At 41.7% G+C, this 21,187-nt stretch overlaps 1 protein-coding gene across 2 annotated transcripts in view; it reads left to right on the forward strand.

Annotated features, from left to right (window-relative positions):
* The window catches only part of FGF14 (fibroblast growth factor 14), a 418,914-nt gene extending 397,982 nt beyond the window's left edge, over positions 1-20,932 (forward strand). For both annotated transcript variants that reach the window (XM_075139379.1, XM_075139417.1), the window contains exons 4-5: positions 17,443-17,641; positions 19,828-20,932. In XM_075139379.1, the coding sequence (XP_074995480.1) occupies positions 17,443-17,641; positions 19,828-19,964 (336 nt within the window). In that variant the 3' untranslated portion in view covers positions 19,965-20,932. The remainder of the gene's footprint in view (positions 1-17,442; positions 17,642-19,827) is intronic.
* Positions 20,933-21,187: the final 255 nt, after the last annotated feature.

Here is a 21,187-nt window from a genome sequence, read left to right on the forward strand (position 1 = left end):
CGCAGTGCCTGTCGTGGGGTTTTGAGTAGCCACCGTGTCTGTAGCCGCCCCCGAGACTCGCCGCTCCGCCCGCCCTGATGAGGCACCGCCGCTTGCCCTCCCTCTTTTCTTGTTCCTGAGGGTTGATCTCTGGACAGTATTCCTGAATAGTTGTTTAACCCTAAACAAGGCCTGAACCACATTCAGGAGACATAGCAATATGAACATGCTTGTTTGAACATCCCAAGGATATTCAAAATTCTCAGGGAATATTGTGGACATCTTCGTGAAGAGGATAGAAGAAAAAGGAGTTTCTGACAATATGGAAGGGAAGATGAACAAGTGGGAGAGAGTGACCCATCCTGTCTCCCCCTTAAACTCATTCTCCGAGGAGAAAAAAGTGCAATTACCAATAATTTCGAAGAGGTGGTTCCCGAGGTACAGAAATGAGAGCAGTGCCGAGTACAGATACCAGATTAGGCTTACGACCAATGATTTTATCACCTCATAAAACAGCAGCAAAATGATAATCTTGGCCCAGTTCCGAATAGTGATAAACAGCACAAAAGGGAACATATACTGCAAGCAAGGTATTACATGACTCAATATTGAGAGCCAGCCCCACAACTTTGACAGCCAATACATCAACATTGTGAGCAATCAATATAATGGATGCTTATAACAATTTTGCCTTAACACACTTTGGTCAGATCTATCGTTATCTCAACCCTTCGAGCCCCACGTTGGGTGCCAGAAAGGACTGTCGTGGTTTAATCTGGCAGGCAGCCAAATACCACGCAGCCACTCGCTCACTCCCCCCGCTCCCCCAGTGGGACGGGGAGAGAATCGGAAGGGTAAGAGTGAGAAAAACTCGTGGGTTGAGAAAAAGACAGTTTAATGGAACAGAAAAGGGAAAATAATAATGATAATAATGATAGAATATACAAAATGAGTGATGCACAATGCAATTGCTCACCATCCACGCTGACCGATAACCAAGTAGCGATCGGTACTTCCTGGATCACGCCTACCGTGCATATACTGAGCATGACGTCACATGGTATGGAATACCCCATTAGCCATCTGGGCTGGCTGTCCTGATTATGTTCCCTCCCATCTTGTGTACCTAGCTCAGTCAGTAGGCACGGGAGCTGTCCTTGGATAGGAGGGCACTTAGCAACAACTGAAAACATCAGTGTGTTATCAACATTCTCCTCATGCTAAATCCAAAACACAGCACTAGGAAGAAATTTAACCCTATCCCAGCCGAAACTAGGACAGTAATACATGTTTTCTAGCTCAGTTTATCTTTGCAATTAGCCACACAAGTCAATAGATAATGCATTTTTAATGCCATGTTGGCAAAGAGGAAGATCCTCCATTTCTCAGGAATACAGATGATGTAAATTCACTTCCAAGCAGCAGTAAAAGCAACTGTAATCTTGAGTAAAACCTCGTTGCTTTCTTTGAAACGTATTCACCACAGCTGAACCTTTTTGCAAGAACTGTTTTGTGTGTGGTATGGTATAATGAATTCTGCTGGACAGCAACAGGATATAAAGGAGCTAGTCCTCCCATTAGAGTACTGTAGCTGCCAAAAAAAAAAAAGTGATTTCTTTTTTTTCTTTCGCAGTCTGCATTCCTCAGGTGCAGATTAGAAGGGTTAAGAGCTGGATATTTGTACATCTCATTATTCATCAAGATTGTTCATGAATAGATTGAAGCTCCTCTAGGATCAATATGTTGTTATCCATGCAATATTAAGCTTTGACTTTCCACAGGACAGCTATAGGAATATGCTATAATAGATGACGAGTTAGGTAAAGGCTTGAGAGCAAGGGGCTAACTGATTTTATGGGAAATTGTCAGATTTCTAACACCTTAAGCAAGTAGTGGCATTGATTATCACTAAGTTGCCAGCAGCTATGGATAAAACTCTTGCTTTGTTTATTATTATGAACTCTATTTGGTAAAACTATTTCCAAACATTTTTTTCAGTTCTGCAGTGCATATTGTAACACTGAGGCAAATAAAAAGCCTTAATCCTTTGCTACCACTCTGATTTTTATACCTTTATGGGTTTTGCCAGACATCTATATATTCACATTGTTCATAATCAACCTTTATAAGCTTGTTGCTAAAAGAGGAATTTTATATGAGCATCAGGATATCATCTGAGCATCTATAATCATCCTGCTGTTACCCATCCATAACAAAAACAAGCATCACTGCTGAGTGTGTGTTAGGAGTTGCATGTAATCATCTTCAATGTAATGAGATACATTAAGTTTCTGCTTTTTTAACATATAATGATATATGGAAATGTGTCTGACTTGTTTCCTTTCACCACTTCTGACTGGTTAACAGTGTGATGCCATTCCAAAAATACCTTTTAGTGGCTGACATTTTATATCCCATTAATTGTTTAGTTAAAACAGGAGACAAAATGGATTTTCTTTTGTCTTTAGTATTGATTCACTATACAGCTTTTGAATGTTTGAGTGTGAATCTCTGTATCTTAAGGTTCTTCTGATAATGGATTCTTGAAGTAACAGTTATGTAGATGCTGTGAAAATTAAATAATAATAGGAAAACATTTTTAGATCTCTAGATGAACTGAAACATATTAAGTGAAAAGAGACTTTTTTAGTGAAAATTTGCATGAGATATATATTCAAAAATATTTTCTGCACCTGCATTTCAAAATATTAGCAAGAAATTTAGGATTTTTGTTTATATTCATTAATTTCAGGACAGGCAACTTTGGTCCTGTGTTACCTTTTCTGGACAGACATTATGAGGTGGGCAGCACTCCGTTGGGTGTCCCATCATATGTGCATTGACTTTTTATGTTTAAGCGAAACAGTGCTGTAGACGTCCATCTCTATGAAAGAATGAAAATGCGTAACAGGAAACAGTACAGAATATTTAAGAGTCTGTCAGCCTGTCAGGTTTTAGCCATCTTTAAGATTTGATGTCCATCATTTTCTACTTTCTCATTGGAAAAGGAGAGGAGGAAGGAGAGCAGAGAATGGATTTAGGGCCCTTTGTCTTCATATGTGCAAGCTGCTTTGCAAGGAAATGGGGAAAACCTGTTGAATACTTACAGCAGTGCTTCCACGGCTGAAGGACAAAGCTGGGCAAAAAGATGCAGAGTGAAAGATGCAAAGAATTGCTGGTTTTCTTCTAAAATATGTATTTGCTGTATAACAAGAGTTAAGTAAAAAACATCTGAAAGTGGTCTCTGTTCCCTTTGCTTCCCAGCCTTCAGTGGTCAACTGCAGCTCATTTGAGTTACAAAACTAAGAGAAGACTTAGCTAATGCATTTTCTGAGAGCATTGATTACATTCGTTACAGAATGGTTTTGCCTTGCATTAGTCTCCTCAGACTGAGGTTCCTCTGGGCTTGCCTATCATGTTCTTCTTATATACACCCAGTGTAAAACAGAAAAAGGATGACAAAGAGGTATTAGGAAGAAGTTCATATAATTGACCTATCCTAATTGACTTTTATTCATTCCAGCCCCTGTCTTTTATAATAATAATTCTTTAGGCAGTATAATTCATGCACTGAGAGGTCATAAAAGAAGGCTGCAAGCAGAAAAACAAGCTCATAACTGTAAAGAAAAAAAGAAAAAAAAAGAGTACACTAAAGTAGGCGGCTACTTGAGTGTTTTTGCAACTTTTTCTAGCTTCTCAGCCTGTAAATGACACCCATTTAAAACTTTCATAAATTCACACGTCTTTTGGAAGGAACATGTAGAACTGAAAGAGTCTAAAGTATACCTTACAAAATACCTCTGAATTTACATCTGTTTATGTTTACTTTTGCATTTGTAGATAGTTATGGACATGTCATACTATCATACTCATGGAGGTCTGCAAATACTATATAACAACACCATATATATGAAAATTTACCATCCCATCTGACATTGCACAATAGTAGCTAATTAATGCTAATATACCAGTCATGCAGTGGCAAAAACTGGAATCAGTTTTCTTTATCCAACATTTCAGTGTATTGCAGAGGAGCAGAGATTTCATTAGTGGTAAATGGTAAGAAAAAGTAATCCTCCTTGGTTCTTTTGGGGTACTTGGTCATTTTAATAACTATTTTGCTTCTTTTCTTGATAGTTTATATTATTTGAGGCATTTGGATAATGGAAGGTTGTCTACAGTAATGACTGTAAGTGTCTGGATAAAATTGTGTCAAAAAAAATTCCACTGTCATTTGGAAATGTTCGGTCTATATCTGAGAGTACTCTGTATTCCTCCTGCATTATTCATCCAGGGACAGAACGGTGGATTGATGGGTGACTGGATGAGAATTTTTTCTCCAGCCTATCATGGTTTGTTTCTACAGCTATGTTGTTAAACCCTTCCTTTCAGTCTCTTAATTTAGTGCTGTCCCATTTTTCCCTTGGCACTGACCTTTTCTAGCTGAGAACCTGCTGCTGTCTACAAGCTGATGAATTATGGCTGTTCTGAGGGGAAGCGAACAGGACAGACAGGCTGGTTTACTCATGTTCTTCTCCGAAACATCCCATAACAGCAGTGGAAGAAAATATTCCCTACAACGCACGCAATTTCTCTTAGTCATGCCTTGGAGCGTGTGCCTTTCTTATTGATACTGGATTTCTTTAATCACAGATGCTGTACAGGAGATAAAAGATGTCTTTCTGTGTTGATACAGTAAGGAGTTATAGTCGTTGTTTAAGCTGAAGCCTTAAAGCAGATTTTTACTGCAAATTTAAATCTTAGGTGCTGAGGATTAGGTGGGGACGAGATTGTGCTTTTGGAGAAAGAATATCTCATTTCACTGGTGCAAGGATTCTGGATGCATTTCCTTTAAAGCCAAGGATGTACTCAAGCCAAAAACCACACATTTCTGTGAAAGTTCAGAGTGGAACTGAAGCAGAAAAAATAACCTCACCCTCCTTTATATGTCTGTGGGGATGACACATGCAATAACGTGTGATGGCTGTCGGTGGGCTGCAGCCCATTCTAAACCCATAGCTACAAATTTGGCTTATCGCTAATATTTCTAAAGTCGATTTTGCTTCTTTTATTCAGGTGAGGCAACACTTTTTTAGCAGTTCTTCTCTTGAATTTTTGTTGAAGTATTCTAATTTTGGCACATAAATGCCATAAAGATAGTTTTAAAAATTAGTAACCTTTTCCAGGCTGCTCCCCCAAACCTTCTTTCATACGTTTTTGAATTTAAACAACCTTAATTCACTCACTCCTAATGTGAGAGTCATGATTCAGATCTGCATGATGGGCTTCATTTCAAAAACATTAGTTCACTTTTGAAGTTGAACTGTACAACCTTAAATAACATATATCAGAAACGCTTATATCAAGCAAATTTTGTTCTATTTCAGCCATGTCCCACTGAGTTGATGACTCTGAATTGTAGGTGTCCATCAAAAGAACATAAATACCTGAGCACTGCTTGTGATATAATACTAACTTCTATGCGGGTGGGGAGAGGGAGATATGACTTCTCCTGGCTAGTGTATATAAGTAGTAATTTGGGATCATTCTTGAAGTTATTATTTAAAATATTCTTTTATATGGCATCATTGTTTAGTCTTGCAAATGGTAATTTTATGGAAGTGATCAGTATGTTCACTGCCTTCCATACAAAATATTATTGCCTTTAATCAATTATGGTTTAATCTGACCGTAGCTGCTAGTTGTAAGCAAAGCAACCTTTCTGTTATGAAACAAGGAAGTTTTTGTAATCCAAGCTGGTTTATGTTTCAATCTGGACAGAAAATGAAGCCAAATTCAGGCTGCGATCAATACCATCTTAAACACACAGAAATCTGTCCAAGCTATTTTCTGTTAGTTTGTCTTTATGTATGCTATGTGGCTTTTCTTCATGACCTTATTTTAGGTGCTCATGAATGTACATGAATAAAAGAATCGCTACATTATTAATATTACCAGTCATATCCCTGCTAATTGGAATCCCAGTTAAGTAAGTGCTAATATTTGCAAGAGCATTGATTTACAATTACTTTTGCCTAAATTTAGTCAAAAGTTGTGTCTTGTTTCTTTACAAGCAGTGATAGCCATATCTTCGGGTGTTTTAAAAAGTAAAAAATGAGAGAAAGGAATTACGGTTAAAAATTTATCTTTTACATGCTGATATCCTTATTGCACACTCAGTGATTCTTTAGCCAGCAAGAATCATCCCTGGTTTTTTATCTGCATTATATCAAGTCCTGTGGGGTTTTTTTGTTTGGTTTTTGTTGGGTTTTTTTTTTAACGTCCATGTGTTAGGAACCTAATGGAACAGAAACAGAACAGAAATAACACTAGGTCGGAAGAGCCAATATTGGTGTTCTCTGACTGTTGTAGTCTATTGAGGAAATTTTCCACAAAACATGTGGAAGTATGTGAACGGGCTTCTGAGCATTTGCTGCTTTCATGGGGTGTCTGTAAGATTGGCAGGTTCAGCTATTACTGCTTTTTATTTTGAAAAATTTACTTTGTTAGTAAAGTCACTGCAAGGTTTGTAGTATGGCAGCTAAAGCCTCCTGTTCCTCGGTATCGTACTCAGCCAGTTTGCACATAGAAAATTCTGCCAACTTTGCTTGTTCTTGGTTTTATATTTAAAAATTATGTTTGTATTAGGGGGCTTTTAGGCCCAGATCAGCTAAATGTCTTCTGAACATACAGGGAACGTAATATCAATTTCTCTTTAATTCATAAAGTACCTAATGATGTGTTGCTGAGTTTTCTGCCACTTGAAGAGGAACTCTTGAACAAGATCATTTTGAACTGTAGCCTTTTGGCCAGCTGCAGAGTTGGAAAAAATTGGTGCTATGGATGGGAAATCTTGAGTAACATTTTTTATTCTCTTACACTAGCATTTGTCAAATGCTTGCCAAGGCGAGCAGCTCCGGTGCCGGCTTGATTGGCAGCAGCACGATCAGCAGCGGTGTGCTGTAGCGCGGTGCACGGAGGGGTTTCCCAAACCGGAGGAACCTCAGGGAAGCCGAGAGAGCCACCAGCAGCCCGCAGCTCGCCCCACAGCGGCTGACGGCACCTGGGGGGGGGCCAGGAGCAACAGCAACCAAACCCCGCCACGTATAAAAGAAGCCCCTGGGGAGCGCTGGCGACCAGGAGCGCCGCCAACAGGGCGGGCAAACAGGGCGTGGCGCGGCAGTTTGGGCGGTGGTTTGCACAGCAGGGCGTGCAGGAAGGGAGCAATGGTACCCACCTGGCAGAAAGCCATGGCCTGTCTGAGCTCTGCACCCACCTCGAGTGACGCAGCTGCCCAGAGAGAGCTCCGGCGGGACCCCGCTGCCGCCCAGGTGCCAGGCTGCGGCTGCGCCCGGCTCTTAGGCCAGGCCGGGAGGGCAGCAGGGAGCACACCTGCGGGAGGTGCGCCCAGGCAGGGGAACCCCTCCGCTTAGTGACAGAGCTCCGGGAGGAGGAGAGTAGGTTGAGGAGCGTCAGGAAGAGCGGGAGAGAGAGAGGCTGCTGGAATGGCACCCTGCCTTCCCTGAGACAGGCCCAACAGGCAGGCAGGACGCATGACGCGGAGGATTCCCTATCCTCTCTCCGCCTGGCTGAACGCGGGACTTAAGGGATGGGGGCAATGGCGACAGGTTCCTGCCGGGCGCAGCAGGCGCGTCTCCTCTGTGACTGCCCCACCTTCCCTGGTGCCCTTGCATGATAGGTGTGAGGCTCTGCAAGTGGAACCGAACAATGACGAGGACGATGGTTCATCTGGCGTGGAGCTGTTGCCGAGGTTAAGTCGGCCTAGGCCCTCCGTCCATAAAGAAAAAAAGACGGGCCGTTGTCGTAGGAGACTCCCTTCTGAAGGAACAGAAGGCCCAATATGCAGACCGGACCCACTTCTTAGGGAAGCCTGCTGCCTCTGTGGGGCCCAGGTTAAAGATGTGAAGAGAAAGCTTCCTACCCTGGTACGGCCCTCAGATTATTATCCATTATTGATTTTTCAGGTAGGCAGCAATGAAGAAGCCCGAGGGCAATCAAGAGAGACTTCAGGGCCTTGGGACAACTGGTTAAGGGATCAGGGGCACAAGTAGTGGTCTCCTCTATCCTTCCAGTTGCAGGGAATGATGAGGGAAGAAACAGGAGGAGCCAGCAGATCAATACCTGGCTCCAAGCCTGGTGTCATCAACAGAATTTTGGGTTTTTTGATTATGGGTCAGTCTACATGACACCAGGCCTGCTGGCAACAGACGGGGTACACCTGTCTCAAAGGGGGAAAAGGATCTTTGCACAGGGGTTAGCAGGGCTCATTGAAAGAGCTTTAAACTAGATTTGAAGGGTGAAAGGGATAAAACCAGGCTCACTAGAGATAAGCCTGGGGGTGGCACGCCAATGTTTGAGGGACGGTGTGCTAGCAAGGTCCTTTGGTCTGCCATCTCAATGGAGGTAGGGGATGGAGATCCATGTGGTAGCAAAAACACAAGGGTTATTGATGTGTTAGAAACCATGGAGGCGCCTGAGAATGGTCACATAGGAATTAGGGCTTCTGCCCCCAAAAAGGCGGCAGGATCAATAGCCCAGCTGAGGTGCATTTACACGAATGCACGCAGCATGGGGCAACAAACAGGAGGAGCTGGAAGCCATTGTGCAGCAGGAAAGCTATGATATAGTTGCAATCACAGAAACATGGTGGGATGACTCGCACAACTGGAGTGCTGCAATGGGTGGCTATAAACTCTGCAGAAGGGATAGGCAAGGAAGGAGAGGTGGTGGGGTAGCCCTGTATGTTAGGGAGCGTTTTGATTGTCTAGAGCTTAATGATGGTGATGATAGGATTGACTGTTTATGGGTAAGAATGCCTTGTTGGCAGATATCATGGTGGGAGTCTGTTATAGACCACCCAACCAGGATGAAGAGGCAGACGAAATATTCTATATGCAGCTGGGAGAAGTCTCACAGTCACTAGCCCTTGTTCTCGTGGGGGACTTCAACTTACCAAATGTCTGCTGGAAATACAATACAGTGGATAGGAAACAGTCAAGGAGGTTCCTAGAGTGTGTGGAAGAAAACTTCCTGACACAGCTGGTGAGTGAGCCAACTAGGGAAGGCGTCCCGCTGTTCTGTTGTTTGCAAACAGAGAAGGACTTGTGGGTGATGTGGTGGTTGGAAGCCGTCTTGGGCATAGGGATCACAAAATGATAGCATTTTCAATTCTTGGAGAAGTAAGGAGGGGGGTCAGCAGAACTGCTACCTTGGACTTCTGGAGGGCAGACTTTGGCCTGTTTAGGAGACTGGTTGACAGAGTCCCTTGGGAGGCAGTCCTGAAGGGCAAAGGAGTCCAGGAAGGCTGGACATTCTTTAAGAAGGAAATCTGAAAGGCGCAGGAGCAGGCCGCCCCCATGTGCCAAAAGACAAGCTGGCAGGGAAGAAGACCGGCCTGGATGAACTGAGAGCTTTGGCTGGAACTCAGGAAAAAAAGGGGAGTTTATGACCTTTGGAAGAAGGGGCAGGCAACACAGGAGGACTACAAAGATGTTGTGAGGTTATGCAGGGAGAAAATTAGAAGGGCCAAAGCCCAACTAGAACTTAATCTGTCTACTGCCATAAAAGACAATTAAAAATGTTTCTATAAATGCATTAGCAACAAAAGGAGGGCTAAGGAGAATCTCCATCCTTTATTGGATGCGGGGAGAAACATAGTGACAAAGGATGAGGAAAAGGCTGAGGTACTTAATGCCTTCTTTGCCTCAGTCTTTAATAGTAAAGCCAGTTGTTCTCCAGGTACCCAGCCCCATGAGCTGGAAGACAGGGATGGGGAGCAGAATGAAGGCCCCATAATCCAAGGGGAAGCAGTTAATGACCTGCTACACCACTTAGACACACACAATCATTTATCAGCAGTCCTGGCTAACTGGGGAGGTGCCAGTTGACTGGAAGTTAGCAAATATGACGCCCATCTACAAGAAGGGCTGGAAGGAGGATCCAGGGAACTACAGGCCTGTCAGTCTGACCTCGGTGCCAGGGAAGGTTATGAAGCAGATCATCTTGAGTGCCATCACGCGGCACGTACAGGACAACCAGCTGATCGGGCCAGTCAGCATGGGTTTATGAAACGCAGGTCCTGCTTGACCAACCTGATCTCCTTCTATGACAAGGTAACCTGCTTAGTGGATGAGGGAAAGGCTGTGGATGTTGTCTACCCAGGCTTTAGTAAAGCCTTTGACACGTTTCCCACAGCATTCTCCTGGAGAAACTGGCTGCTCATGGCTTGGATGAGCGTACTCTTCGCTGGGCAAAAAACTGGCTGGATGTCTGAGCCCAAAGAGTTGTGGTGAACGGAGTTAAATCCAGTTGGCAGCCGGTCACGAGCGGTGTTCCCCAGGGCTCAGTATTGGGGCCAGTTCTGTTTAATGTCTTTATCAATGATCTGGACGAGGGGATCAAGTGCGCCCTCAGTAAGTTTGCAGATGACACCAATTTGGGTGGGAGTGTTGATCTGCTTGAGGGTAGGAAGGCTCTGCAGAGGGACCTGGACAGGCTGGATCCATGGGCCGAGGCCAACTGTATGAGGTTCAACAAGGCCAAGTGCTGGGTCCTGCACTTCGGTCACAACAACCCCAGGCAACGCTACAGGCTTGGGGAAGAGTGGCTGGAAAGCTGCCTGGAGGAAAAGACCTGGGGGTGCTGGTTGACAGCCGGCTGAACATCAGCCGGCAGTGTGCCCAGGTGGCCAAGAAGGCCAATGGCATCCTGGCCTGTATCAGAAATAGTGTGGCCAGCAGGAGTAGGGAAGTGATCGTCCCCCTGTACTCAGCACTGGTGAGGCCGCACCTCAAATACTGTGTTCAGTTTTGGGGACCTCACTACAAGAAAGACATTGAGGTGCTGGAGCATGTCCAAAGAAGAGTAACGAAGCTGGTGAAGGGCCTGGAGAACAAGTCTTATGAGGAGCGGCTGAGAGAACTGGGGTTGTTTAGCCTGGAGAAGAGGAGGCTGAGGGGGGACCTCATCGCGGTCTACAGCTACCTGAAAGGAGGTTGTAGTGAGGTGGGTGTTGGTCTCTTCTCCCAAGTAACTAGCGATAGGACAAGAGGAAATGGCCTCAAGTTGTGCCAGGAGCGGTTTAGATTGGATACTAGGAAAAGTTTCTTCACCGAAAGGGTTGTCAAGCATTGGAACAGGCTGCCCAGGGAAGAGGTTGAGTCACCATCCCTGCAGGTGTTTAAAAAACATGTAGATGTGGTGGTGCTTAGGGACGTGGTTTAGTGATGGACCTGGCAGGTTAACAGACCTTAAAGGTCTTTTCCAACCTAAACAATTATTTGATTCTATAACAATTCTAAATAGGTATACTGTAAGCAGGTAATCTGACTCATCTAATTCAATGTGCAGCAAGTCAGAGAAATACCACTTTAGGTATTTTCCAGTTCTCATGTGCAGGTGAAGCCTCCAGCTCTTACAGGTCTTGCTGCATAAATATGTCTATGATATGGCCTTTTGCCCTTCTACACCACTGCAGCTGTTTTCTGGGATCTCATCATTTCACACCTCAATTACTCCAGCATCCTCCCCTCCTGCCACCCCCACGATCTCTGTTCAGAAGTCTGCCACAAAGTTCATTTTCCAGCTTCATTATTTTAACTGTATTTCTCTTCTCTTTTGAGTGCCTTCTCATTAAACACAGACTGCTTCTCTTCAATTTTAAGGCCCTTCTTCATGAGTCATTTCCAGCCTTTCTACCCACCATTAAAATATCACTTCCTTCTTTTGATTCCTGTGTTGCTAGCCTCTAACCCCAAAAATACCTTTGTGCTGACTCTGTGCTGCTTTTCTCACTTCGCAGAAGTCTCCCATAAGCCTCCACAGAGCTAGTGTTGTCCTTTCTTCAGTCTCTCCTTAAAAATCCTTTGTCATCATTCCTACAAAAAATGTTCAATAATGAGCTACTAGCATGCTGATATCATTGCTTGGATGTTTTGGGGGGTTTTTATACCCTTGTCCTGGATTCAGCTGGGATAGAGTTAAATTTCTTTCTAGTGCTGTGTTTTGGATTTAGTATGAGAAGAATGGTGATAACACAGGGATGTTTTCACTTGTTGCTAAGTGCCCTCCTAGTCAAGGACAGCTCCCATGCTCTAGCGACTGAGCTAGGTACACAAGATGGGAGGAAATATAGTCAGGACAGCCAGCCCAGCTGGCCAATGGGGTATTCCATACTATGTGACGTCATGCTCAGTATACGAATGGTAGATGTGTTCCAGGAAGTAGCGATCGCTACTTGGTTATCAGTCAGCACAGGTGGTGAGCAATTCCATTGTGCATCACTCATTTTATATATTCTATTATTATTATTATTATTTTCCCTCTTCTGTTCTATTAAGCTGTCTTTATCTCAACCCACGAGTTTTTCTCACTCTTACCCTTCCAATTCTCTCCCTGTCCCACCGGGGGGGAGGGGAGTGAGCGAGCAGCTGCGTGGTATTTGGCTGCCCGCCAGGTTAAACCACGACAATCCTGTATCAAGCTTTATTTGGATTGAAAGGTGTTCACATCAGGCAGACTCCACTTGGGCTGTACTTCCAAAGCACTGAGGTCCTATTCCATGAACTGGACTTCTAAGTACAAATAATAAATAATATTAAACCAGGATAATTTTCAACTGGTCTTGAGTGCTGAAAAGGACCAGTAATCAGGTTTTTTACTCTGCTTGATTAGACTGGCTGTTTCTCACCAGTCAATCTCTTTGAGTTTGTCTTGCAGTTGTGTTTTCTGCTTGGCACCATGGAGAAGCTGTAGCTGGTTCACCCTGCAGCTGCGCTTTTGCTGCCTGGTGTAATGAACGAGTGCTGTTGTGCCCATGTCCAGGGGAATCCACTGCCGCCTTATTTGCTGCTGGCTACAATTCAAGAGGCTGACTGCTAGCTACATCACTTCTGTGAGCTGTAACTAGAACAATACTGTCCTTTCCTATATTTCAGAATAAAAAGCAAATTTATAGAGGCTTGAAGGGTCAGGAGTAGAAGGTAGGCAACTTTTGTAGGAGTCCTTGTCCTTGGATCTGCCTGTTTTGATGACCATGGTAGAGCCGTGGTCTTACGCTCTCCCTCATAGTGTGTGGTGGAAGGTTACTTTTTGTTCAGCCCTGACAGTTTATTGTTGATTGAGTTACTGAACAGAGGTATAGTTAAAAATTGCAGGTGTTCATGTAATTTTAAAACAGTATCTAGAAGCTATATGACCAGCTGTGTTGTCATGCTAGGTTTTACTTTGCAACTCTGTGGTTCGCAGCATAGGTGTCTTGTCCATATGTGGACAAGATTCTTCTTTCTGAGAGCTGTAGTAGAAAAACTCCATGTTTTGTGGGGATTATTTTAAGTGAAAGACCATGGCTACAAACAGATATGTGCAACTTCATTAAAGCTAGCTAAACTGAACAGACTAAATTGTGAAAGCCCAGCAATTGGAAGTTACACTGATAACTCATTCAGATATTTTCATTTACTCAGTGACTTGCGGGACAGTAAAGTTTGCTGTACTTTGATTTTGAACTATAGCCTTTTGCTAGTGTGCCGTATTATTGATTAGCATGGAGGCCTAGCTTCATCATAGAATCATTTAGAATCATAGAATCATTTAGATTGGAAAAGTCCTTTAAGATCATCAAGTCCAACCGTAAATAATGTCAAACTTCTGCCTCGGATTGACAGAAAGACATTACTTAGTAGGGAATTCATCTCAGTTGTCACCTGAATTGCTTTCCAACAATCCTTGTATCTCCATGTTGACAACACAGGTAACCTGAGCTCCTTCATTCAGGAACTCCTAAGTTTGAGAGATGGATAATGGCTCTTTTTTCCTTATTTAATTTGTGTTTTTTTCTTAAATGAAAGTAGATTCCACCACATGACTCCGTGAGCTAAGGCTCCACTATTATGATGTAATACTACAATGCTGAGTTTTGGCAACACTGGTGGGGACCCCAAAACTAAGAACTTCCCAATGACAGAACTTTTTGATTCCAAGAGGTTGAACCCACAACCTGTGTGTTGTGATACTTACTAACACTAAAGCAACCGGGAGAATTAAAACAACTCCAAATAGGACTCATATCAAGCAAAAGCTTGATGGGAAGCTGGCAAAAATATCCAAGTGAAAATTCTTCTCAGCAAGGTGCAATTTTTAATACATCCTTTACTTCTCTAGGACCCAGGAAGCTGTATCAGATTGCAGTTTACAGCCAAAACCCACTCCTGGGGTTTTGGAAATTGGCAGCAGGTATATACTTTATTTTTCAAATGTTGCTTTGACAGGAGAAAACCACCTTTTATATAAGACTACAGGTTAAATCTCGGCACTGACGTTGGAAGAGAAATCCTCACTACAAGTTCGTGTTTGCAAGTCATGTCTGGTTTTGCAATTTATTCATTCACTTCCTAATACAAATGTAAAGACTGTCCTGGGATCAAAACCCAAACAGTCATTCTTGCAGGGAAGATCTAAATGATTCACGTCAGCCAGATGCAGATTTGGATTCCTTCAGGCTGGATACAGATAGGCAGGTGGCCTGGAGGAGTGCCCTTACCATTGAGTTTCTCTTATAAAATGCCATTGTACTTCCTTTCCCTCCAGCAATGGACTTGCATAAGGTCGGCTGTGGATGATTTTTTTTAAAGTCGGTGCTGTTAGCATATTAGTCGTTTTCTCACAGTTATTACTGGGTTGAGTCTTAGGTATACAGATCTAGATTTGGCCTAGGTACATGCAGAAACGGCATTGTAGGTGTCACAGCTGCTTTACTGGAGAAAATATAGGTGCTTACAGCTTTTCAGCCAGCTGAGATGGTATCTAAGGCAAGGTTTTAGATATTACTCTTAACTTAGAAATATTCAGTTTCCACCTGAGCCCCAGGGAAGGTGCCCATTTCAGAAGTCCGTTTCTCAGTGATTCTTTCCTCAAAGGAACTGGTGGCTGCAGTTCAGCATAGTCATCGTCAGGTGTCTAATTTTCATTCATGAATACTCTCCACAAAGGTGGAACTATTAGCCTGCTTTAATGTAACATACATTTAAGTGACTTTTTGACTGAGAGTTTATCCCAGGCAGAATTGCAGCCTAATATACTGAGCGAATGCAAAGCTATCCAAAGCTGTTACCCAGATATCCGGAGTAGGATAGCTGCAGTGCTTTCGGCAGAATACAGTATTGAGGTTTGGCTCTTCCTCGTATGCAAAAAAAAATCAGCAGACTATTACTTTAGTCTTTCACCATGCTTTACATAACTAAAAAATAGTAGTGATGCCCGTTTGTCCAGTCTATCAGTCTGCATCTAGAGGTAGTCAAGTAAATGCGTTGACATCATCCACTTTTTTGACTTACCGCTTCATATGCTGTGCACTGTCAGAAACACTATTGTACATGCAAAAGAAAGGAGAAAAAGCCGGGTCTGATTCAGAGGTGGGATATGATTTGAAGGAATCTTGTTTCAGTATGCTAATGAATATTGTTTGGGAAAACACACAAATAGCATTTACGAGCAGCCAACCGTCTCTAGTACGGAGCAGCATGGAACGGCAAAGAGCTTTTGTTTATAGCAAAAAGCAGGTATTGGCTAAGAAGTAGTGTTTATGGTAATTGAGCTTTACAAGGAAGTAAAACTTAGTGGGGAACACAGGGGGTAGCATTTGCAGTGAAGCAGGTAATAAGGAGAGCTGTGTAGGCATTTCCTGATTAGCATCTGCTGTTTCAACAGCCAAGGAACATGACTCGCATGTAAATGCTTGTGCTAGGCTTTAACAGGCATTCCCTCTAGCATGCCACCCTGCCTTCTGGATTTATTTTGAGTCTCCTTGAGCCCTACTGTGATTTGAAATCAGTGGAGGAGAAAGGAGAGTAACACAAACAACAGATGTCTTAAAGGTTTGGAACAGAGAGAGAAAAGGCCCCGTGGCAAAGGAGAAGGTGCAGTTAAGGTATTTCTTGTCATTAGTTTTCAGTGCCTCTAGTACAGACTGTATTTGTATTTCTGCGTGTGTATATAAACATAAAGAAGTGGTAGCATAAAAAGATGGCCATTGCATACATCAGAATATATTTTTTGCATCCTGTAAATGAGTGTGACCTATAGACACCAAGTGTCCTTGCTCACAGAGACAAAGCAACCTGCTTTAGAGCAGGTTTACAAATTATTTTCCAGCTGCTGCAGCAACTGCTTTTAGTCTGTTGCTGGATAAAACACGCTAATACTTTTTATTTGAGAAAGCTAATAGTATGCCTGGTATCCATCAAGAGAGCTTTGCTTACAGGTGGTAGCTTAAACCATGGCGATACAAATACTGTGCACCCCATAACATTAGCAGAACTTGGTTGAACATTTACTGCAGTTTCAGAAAAGTACTTCATCTGTGCTTTCTGGTGTGGGGAACTGTGTCTTTAAGGACTTTGATTTCCAGAAAGGAAATCTGTGACAGAAACAGCGGTGAAATTCTTGCAATATATAGGCAGCTGGGGATGCATAGAGACCCTGAAAATACATTACCTGCTGAGTGTTAACTCAGTACTGCATGGGGCCAGGAGCAAAAAGAAAGCTTAGCAAGCTACCTTCCACTTGCCCATATCTACCCCCTCCTTTTATGTCTTATATCTTCCACAGGTTTCAGCAGATGGGTCCAAAGACAGAAAATCACATTCACACAGAATCCTATTTTCTCGTGATATTTTAAATGTAATTTTATTTGCTTATTAACTTGCTGGGCTTTTTGAAAGGATTTTGGTAAACTCTGTCTCAATATATGTTCACACTGTTTAGTTTGTTATTGTTACTTGCGTTATTAAAAAAAAATTAAATTATTATTTGGCTACTGGGCTACAGAAGTTTGTGCTTAGGTTAACCTTAGTACAGCTGCTCTGATACCAAATGTGACTTCTGAAAAGCATTCCAGTTTTGGGATGAATGCTGAGGATGTCGGTAGGAATTATTTTTCTTTGCACAGAAATTTGTACATCAAAATAGTGTTTTCCTGTGGTGTTTTAGGCCATGTGGACTTTAGGAAATGATATATATTTTAATATTTTGGTAGCAGCATTTTTTAAGCATCAAATATTAGTTGTTATAAACCATAGAGGGAGTTTGTTGCATTTAGTGTGTTAAAACGGAACAATTGTTTTCTCATTAATGCTATTTTAGCATAGACTTTCTTAATTTTTACGAGGATGTCCTATTAGAAAAATAAGCACAATATATGCCTGTGTCGCTTTTTCTCTACTTTGAAAATATACTATCCCTGTTGCACAGGTGGGAAAACAGAGGCATCCACGGGAGGTGAAATAACTTCACCTGGAGGTCATCTAGAGAAAGACAGATCTCCTGGTCTCAAAGCAGAACCTTATTATAAGTCATATATTAAACTTATCAAGACGTATTTGTAAGTTAACAAAACAGAAGCCGCACTTTAGAGATATCATTTAACATTTACTTCTCCTCCCACAGGAACTTTTTACACCGGAGTGCAAATTCAAGGAGTCTGTTTTTGAAAATTATTATGTAATCTACTCATCCATGCTCTACAGACAACAGGAGTCCGGGAGGGCCTGGTTCTTGGGGCTGAACAAAGAAGGGCAGGTCATGAAAGGAAACAGAGTGAAGAAAACAAAACCAGCAGCTCATTTTCTACCCAAGCCATTGGAAGGTGAGGTTCAGTCCATCGCTGGCAGATCCTCCTATAAATCTCACAAGAAGAAGAGGGAATGGTTTCTAAAATAACCTTTGTAAATGTGCGTGCCCCGCACAGGAGCCATTCCAAATGACAGTCCCCAGGATTCATGGAGCGGTTTTGTGCTTCGGCATAGTGGTGCTAGAAAGGGCATATGTAAAAACATTTTCTTCCAGAGATTAAGATGTCATTTTGCAAAAAAAGAAATCTTTTGTGGAAGTGTATTGTGCTGTTTTTAAAATATTCTCTCGGTAGGGACAAAAGCTGTTGTGAGCCTTGCAGTGAGAAAATAGTCCTTTCATTAAGCAGAATGAAATAATGGATATTGTAGGATAATTGGGAGTTATAAAGGGAATGGATGAAATGTCAGCATTTCAAAGTAAAAGCTTTCTAATACAAAACACAAAGGTCTCTTTATAAAATAAATCATACTGTATTAGCCAGTTGATGTAATGCGCATAACTTGTGTAAGTTGGTCTTTAAACCAAGAGAGAAGCAAATAAAAGTCATACTAACATTACACACTAAAACGATGTCACACATTCTCTGAAAAACACATTCATTTATATCTTGGAAATTTGGGGTTATCCTATGTATTCTGCAGGCTTTTATAAACCTATGCTGCTTTTGCTTCTTGTCCTGATGGCACTCCAGATTTCATTGATATTATTGCTACACATAGCCTCAGCCATTCTGCAAATTATCTCATTACTTAACATCTGAAAACACAAACCTGAGTAATGCTGTAGTTAGCAGTCCGATTTCTTTTAACATTTTAACTTAAAATTTTTGATTAAAGGATCAGTTTGTTAAATGTTTGAGAGTTTCATCATACGAAATGAATCTGAATAATCCTATGTTTTAACTTTATATTTGAACTCAGGTGGATGCCTTCGTGCTTCCCTCGTCTTGCAAAAGCTTACAGTAATTTCATGAGCTCTCAATGATATTGATAATTTATATGTCAATCCCTTTATATTAAATTATAAGAATTGTAGGGAGGGAAAGCCAGTGCATTTTTAAAAGCAACATCAATTCATATGGATTAGGAAAGAAGTGATGACTTTTTTCATTCATGTTTGGATGGTCAGACTCTATCAAAATAGCTTAGGTAAGGCTTAGAAATAACTTGCTTTACATTGCCCATGAGAGTCATCAAATATGACAGCTCTGCTATATAATTCCTCACTTTATACTTCCATCTCATGTTATTTGACTTAATATTTTTGTAGGTCACAGTGTTATTTCATCAAGCTCTTTTAATTAATCAGCAAAGTGTCCTTAACACAGTTATGGGGGCACTCTGAAGACATAGATCATAACAAGCCTTATGTACTAGAGAAGATGTTTAATTTCAGAATTCAGAAGCCATAAAAGGATTTAGATTATGTCATTGGAAATGTTAGAACAAGTATTTCATTAGTTAATTCCTCTAAGAATTCAGTTAATAGTTTAATTTGAAGTTTTCTGCCTTTCTACGTTCACTGGAGATCAGTGGCTACTGCATACATTTTTGGAAAGGAGGAAGAAAAAAACCCAAACCTCTTGTGTACTCTCCGCAGCACTGTCCTGGACATTTCTTCAGTACACACCTGAATAGAACATAGCCAAGCTCCTGAGATTTGGGAGGCAGATGTACAAATAACTTTATAGAACTGGACCCAAGCCTAGTCTTGCAACGTAGGACTAAAAAAGAATACTTAAGTCTAGACAACTGTATCGTATGATCCCATTTGTTAAACAGCATCTGTCTTATCTCATCGTATGTTACTTCTAAAAACTTGCAGAGTATTTATTTAAGGGGTGTATATATATGTGTGTGTATATATATGTACGTTTTTGTGTGTCTGCCTCATGCAAAGACAGAACAGTAGTTTTTCATTTCCAAGGCTTCTATAGTTTCCATTAAACAAGCAAGCATTCAGTTTCCTACTGTGTTTTTAAGTCAGATATGGAAGAAGTGAGACATTTGGAGGGTCAAGCAAAGCTATCAGCCATGCAAAACAAGTGTCTGTCAAAGCAAATAAATTCCGTCACACGCAAGAGGAACGTGGATTATATTACAATATCAGATATTGTAGAAAATTAATCCAATTTGAGCTGAGCTCTTGAATGAGAAACATTCTGAAAAATGTCTCTCCTTTTCTCTTTTCTCCCTGCAGTTGCCATGTATCGAGAACCATCTTTGCATGATATTGGAGAAACAGTGCCAAAGGCTGGGGTAACTCCAAGTAAAAGCACAAGTGCGTCTGCAATAATGAATGGCGGCAAACCAGTTAACAAGAGTAAGACGACATAGCCAGATCCTCACAGGTGTTGTGACTTACTGAGTCCCGAGTACAGTTGAGCGATTTATCCTTGCCAGACTTCCCCTCTGCAGTGTCTGTGGATCAGCTTGCGGCAAGTCACAGACTTGCCCGTTGCTGTTTCTGAACTGAGTTGTTGCAAGCGGATAAATCTCAACATGTAGCTCCACCCACAACAAGAAGACACCTGGATGAACCAGCTAAACTCAGACCATGGAATGCCCTACCAGATATTGGAATGCCTTTTTAATATCTTTTCTGTGACTGTGACACTTCATGTGAATGACATACTTCACAAGTACACTTGATACCTTGCCTGCTGACAATTGCCCATAATCCCTTTTTGAGTCCAGTTTCAGCAAAATCCATGTGTTTAAGTTCTATTTTGTAGCACACAAATAATCAAGTAATTTCTAGTTAGATGCTGTAAACCTGTGCTATTATGGATTTCTCTTCTTCCCTTTTTTATAAGGCTGCTCGCTCCACTGTCTGTGACCTTTTGCAGGGATTGTGTTTCTCTATAACTTAAGTGTTGCCGGTGGCTTAGTTTTGAAAGCAATCAGGGAATCAGGAAGCCTTCAAAAATCTACTATTACAAATTACATCTATAAAGAATAGGATTGTTGTCTCTGGCTTACAATATTGATTAAATGTGAATATTCTTTAGTAACAGATACTGTGCTTCTGAGGTTGGCATTATAGTGGAGGGAAGAGTGTCAAACACAACCAACAGGAAGTTTTCTGAAATGAGTGTTTGGCATCCCCCTATAGTTTCTTTTTGTGTGTGTGTTTTATACATATCACAGGCTTACTGGTAATGGTAACATTTGCCTTGCCCAGCGAGCAAGACCCACTCATTTTTGGGAAAGTGGGTCCAAAGAATTTTGTAGGCCTTGTAGGCCTGAATTAAGGCTCATTTTTCATCTAGTAAATCTTCATTGTTTGAAAAACAACCACCACCAATAAAAAAAAAAAAATAAATAAGACTAACCAGAATTGCGCTACCTAAATCTGTTTCAAATATAATCCTTTCCTGTTTTTAAGGAACTGAACTTTATGCCATTGTTATTTTTGGCTGAATCCCACACCTACTTAGCAAAGCATGGGCAAGGATGTTGTTGTGTTCTTTTTTGCAGCACCAATGCAAAGGGTAGTTACAAATTAGAGTTTAATATTTCTGGTGTTTTAAAAAAAAAAGTTTTAAAACTGGACATAT

The sequence above is a fragment of the Calonectris borealis genome, chromosome 1, assembly GCF_964195595.1.
Source record: "Calonectris borealis chromosome 1, bCalBor7.hap1.2, whole genome shotgun sequence".
NCBI lineage: Eukaryota > Metazoa > Chordata > Aves > Procellariiformes > Procellariidae > Calonectris > Calonectris borealis.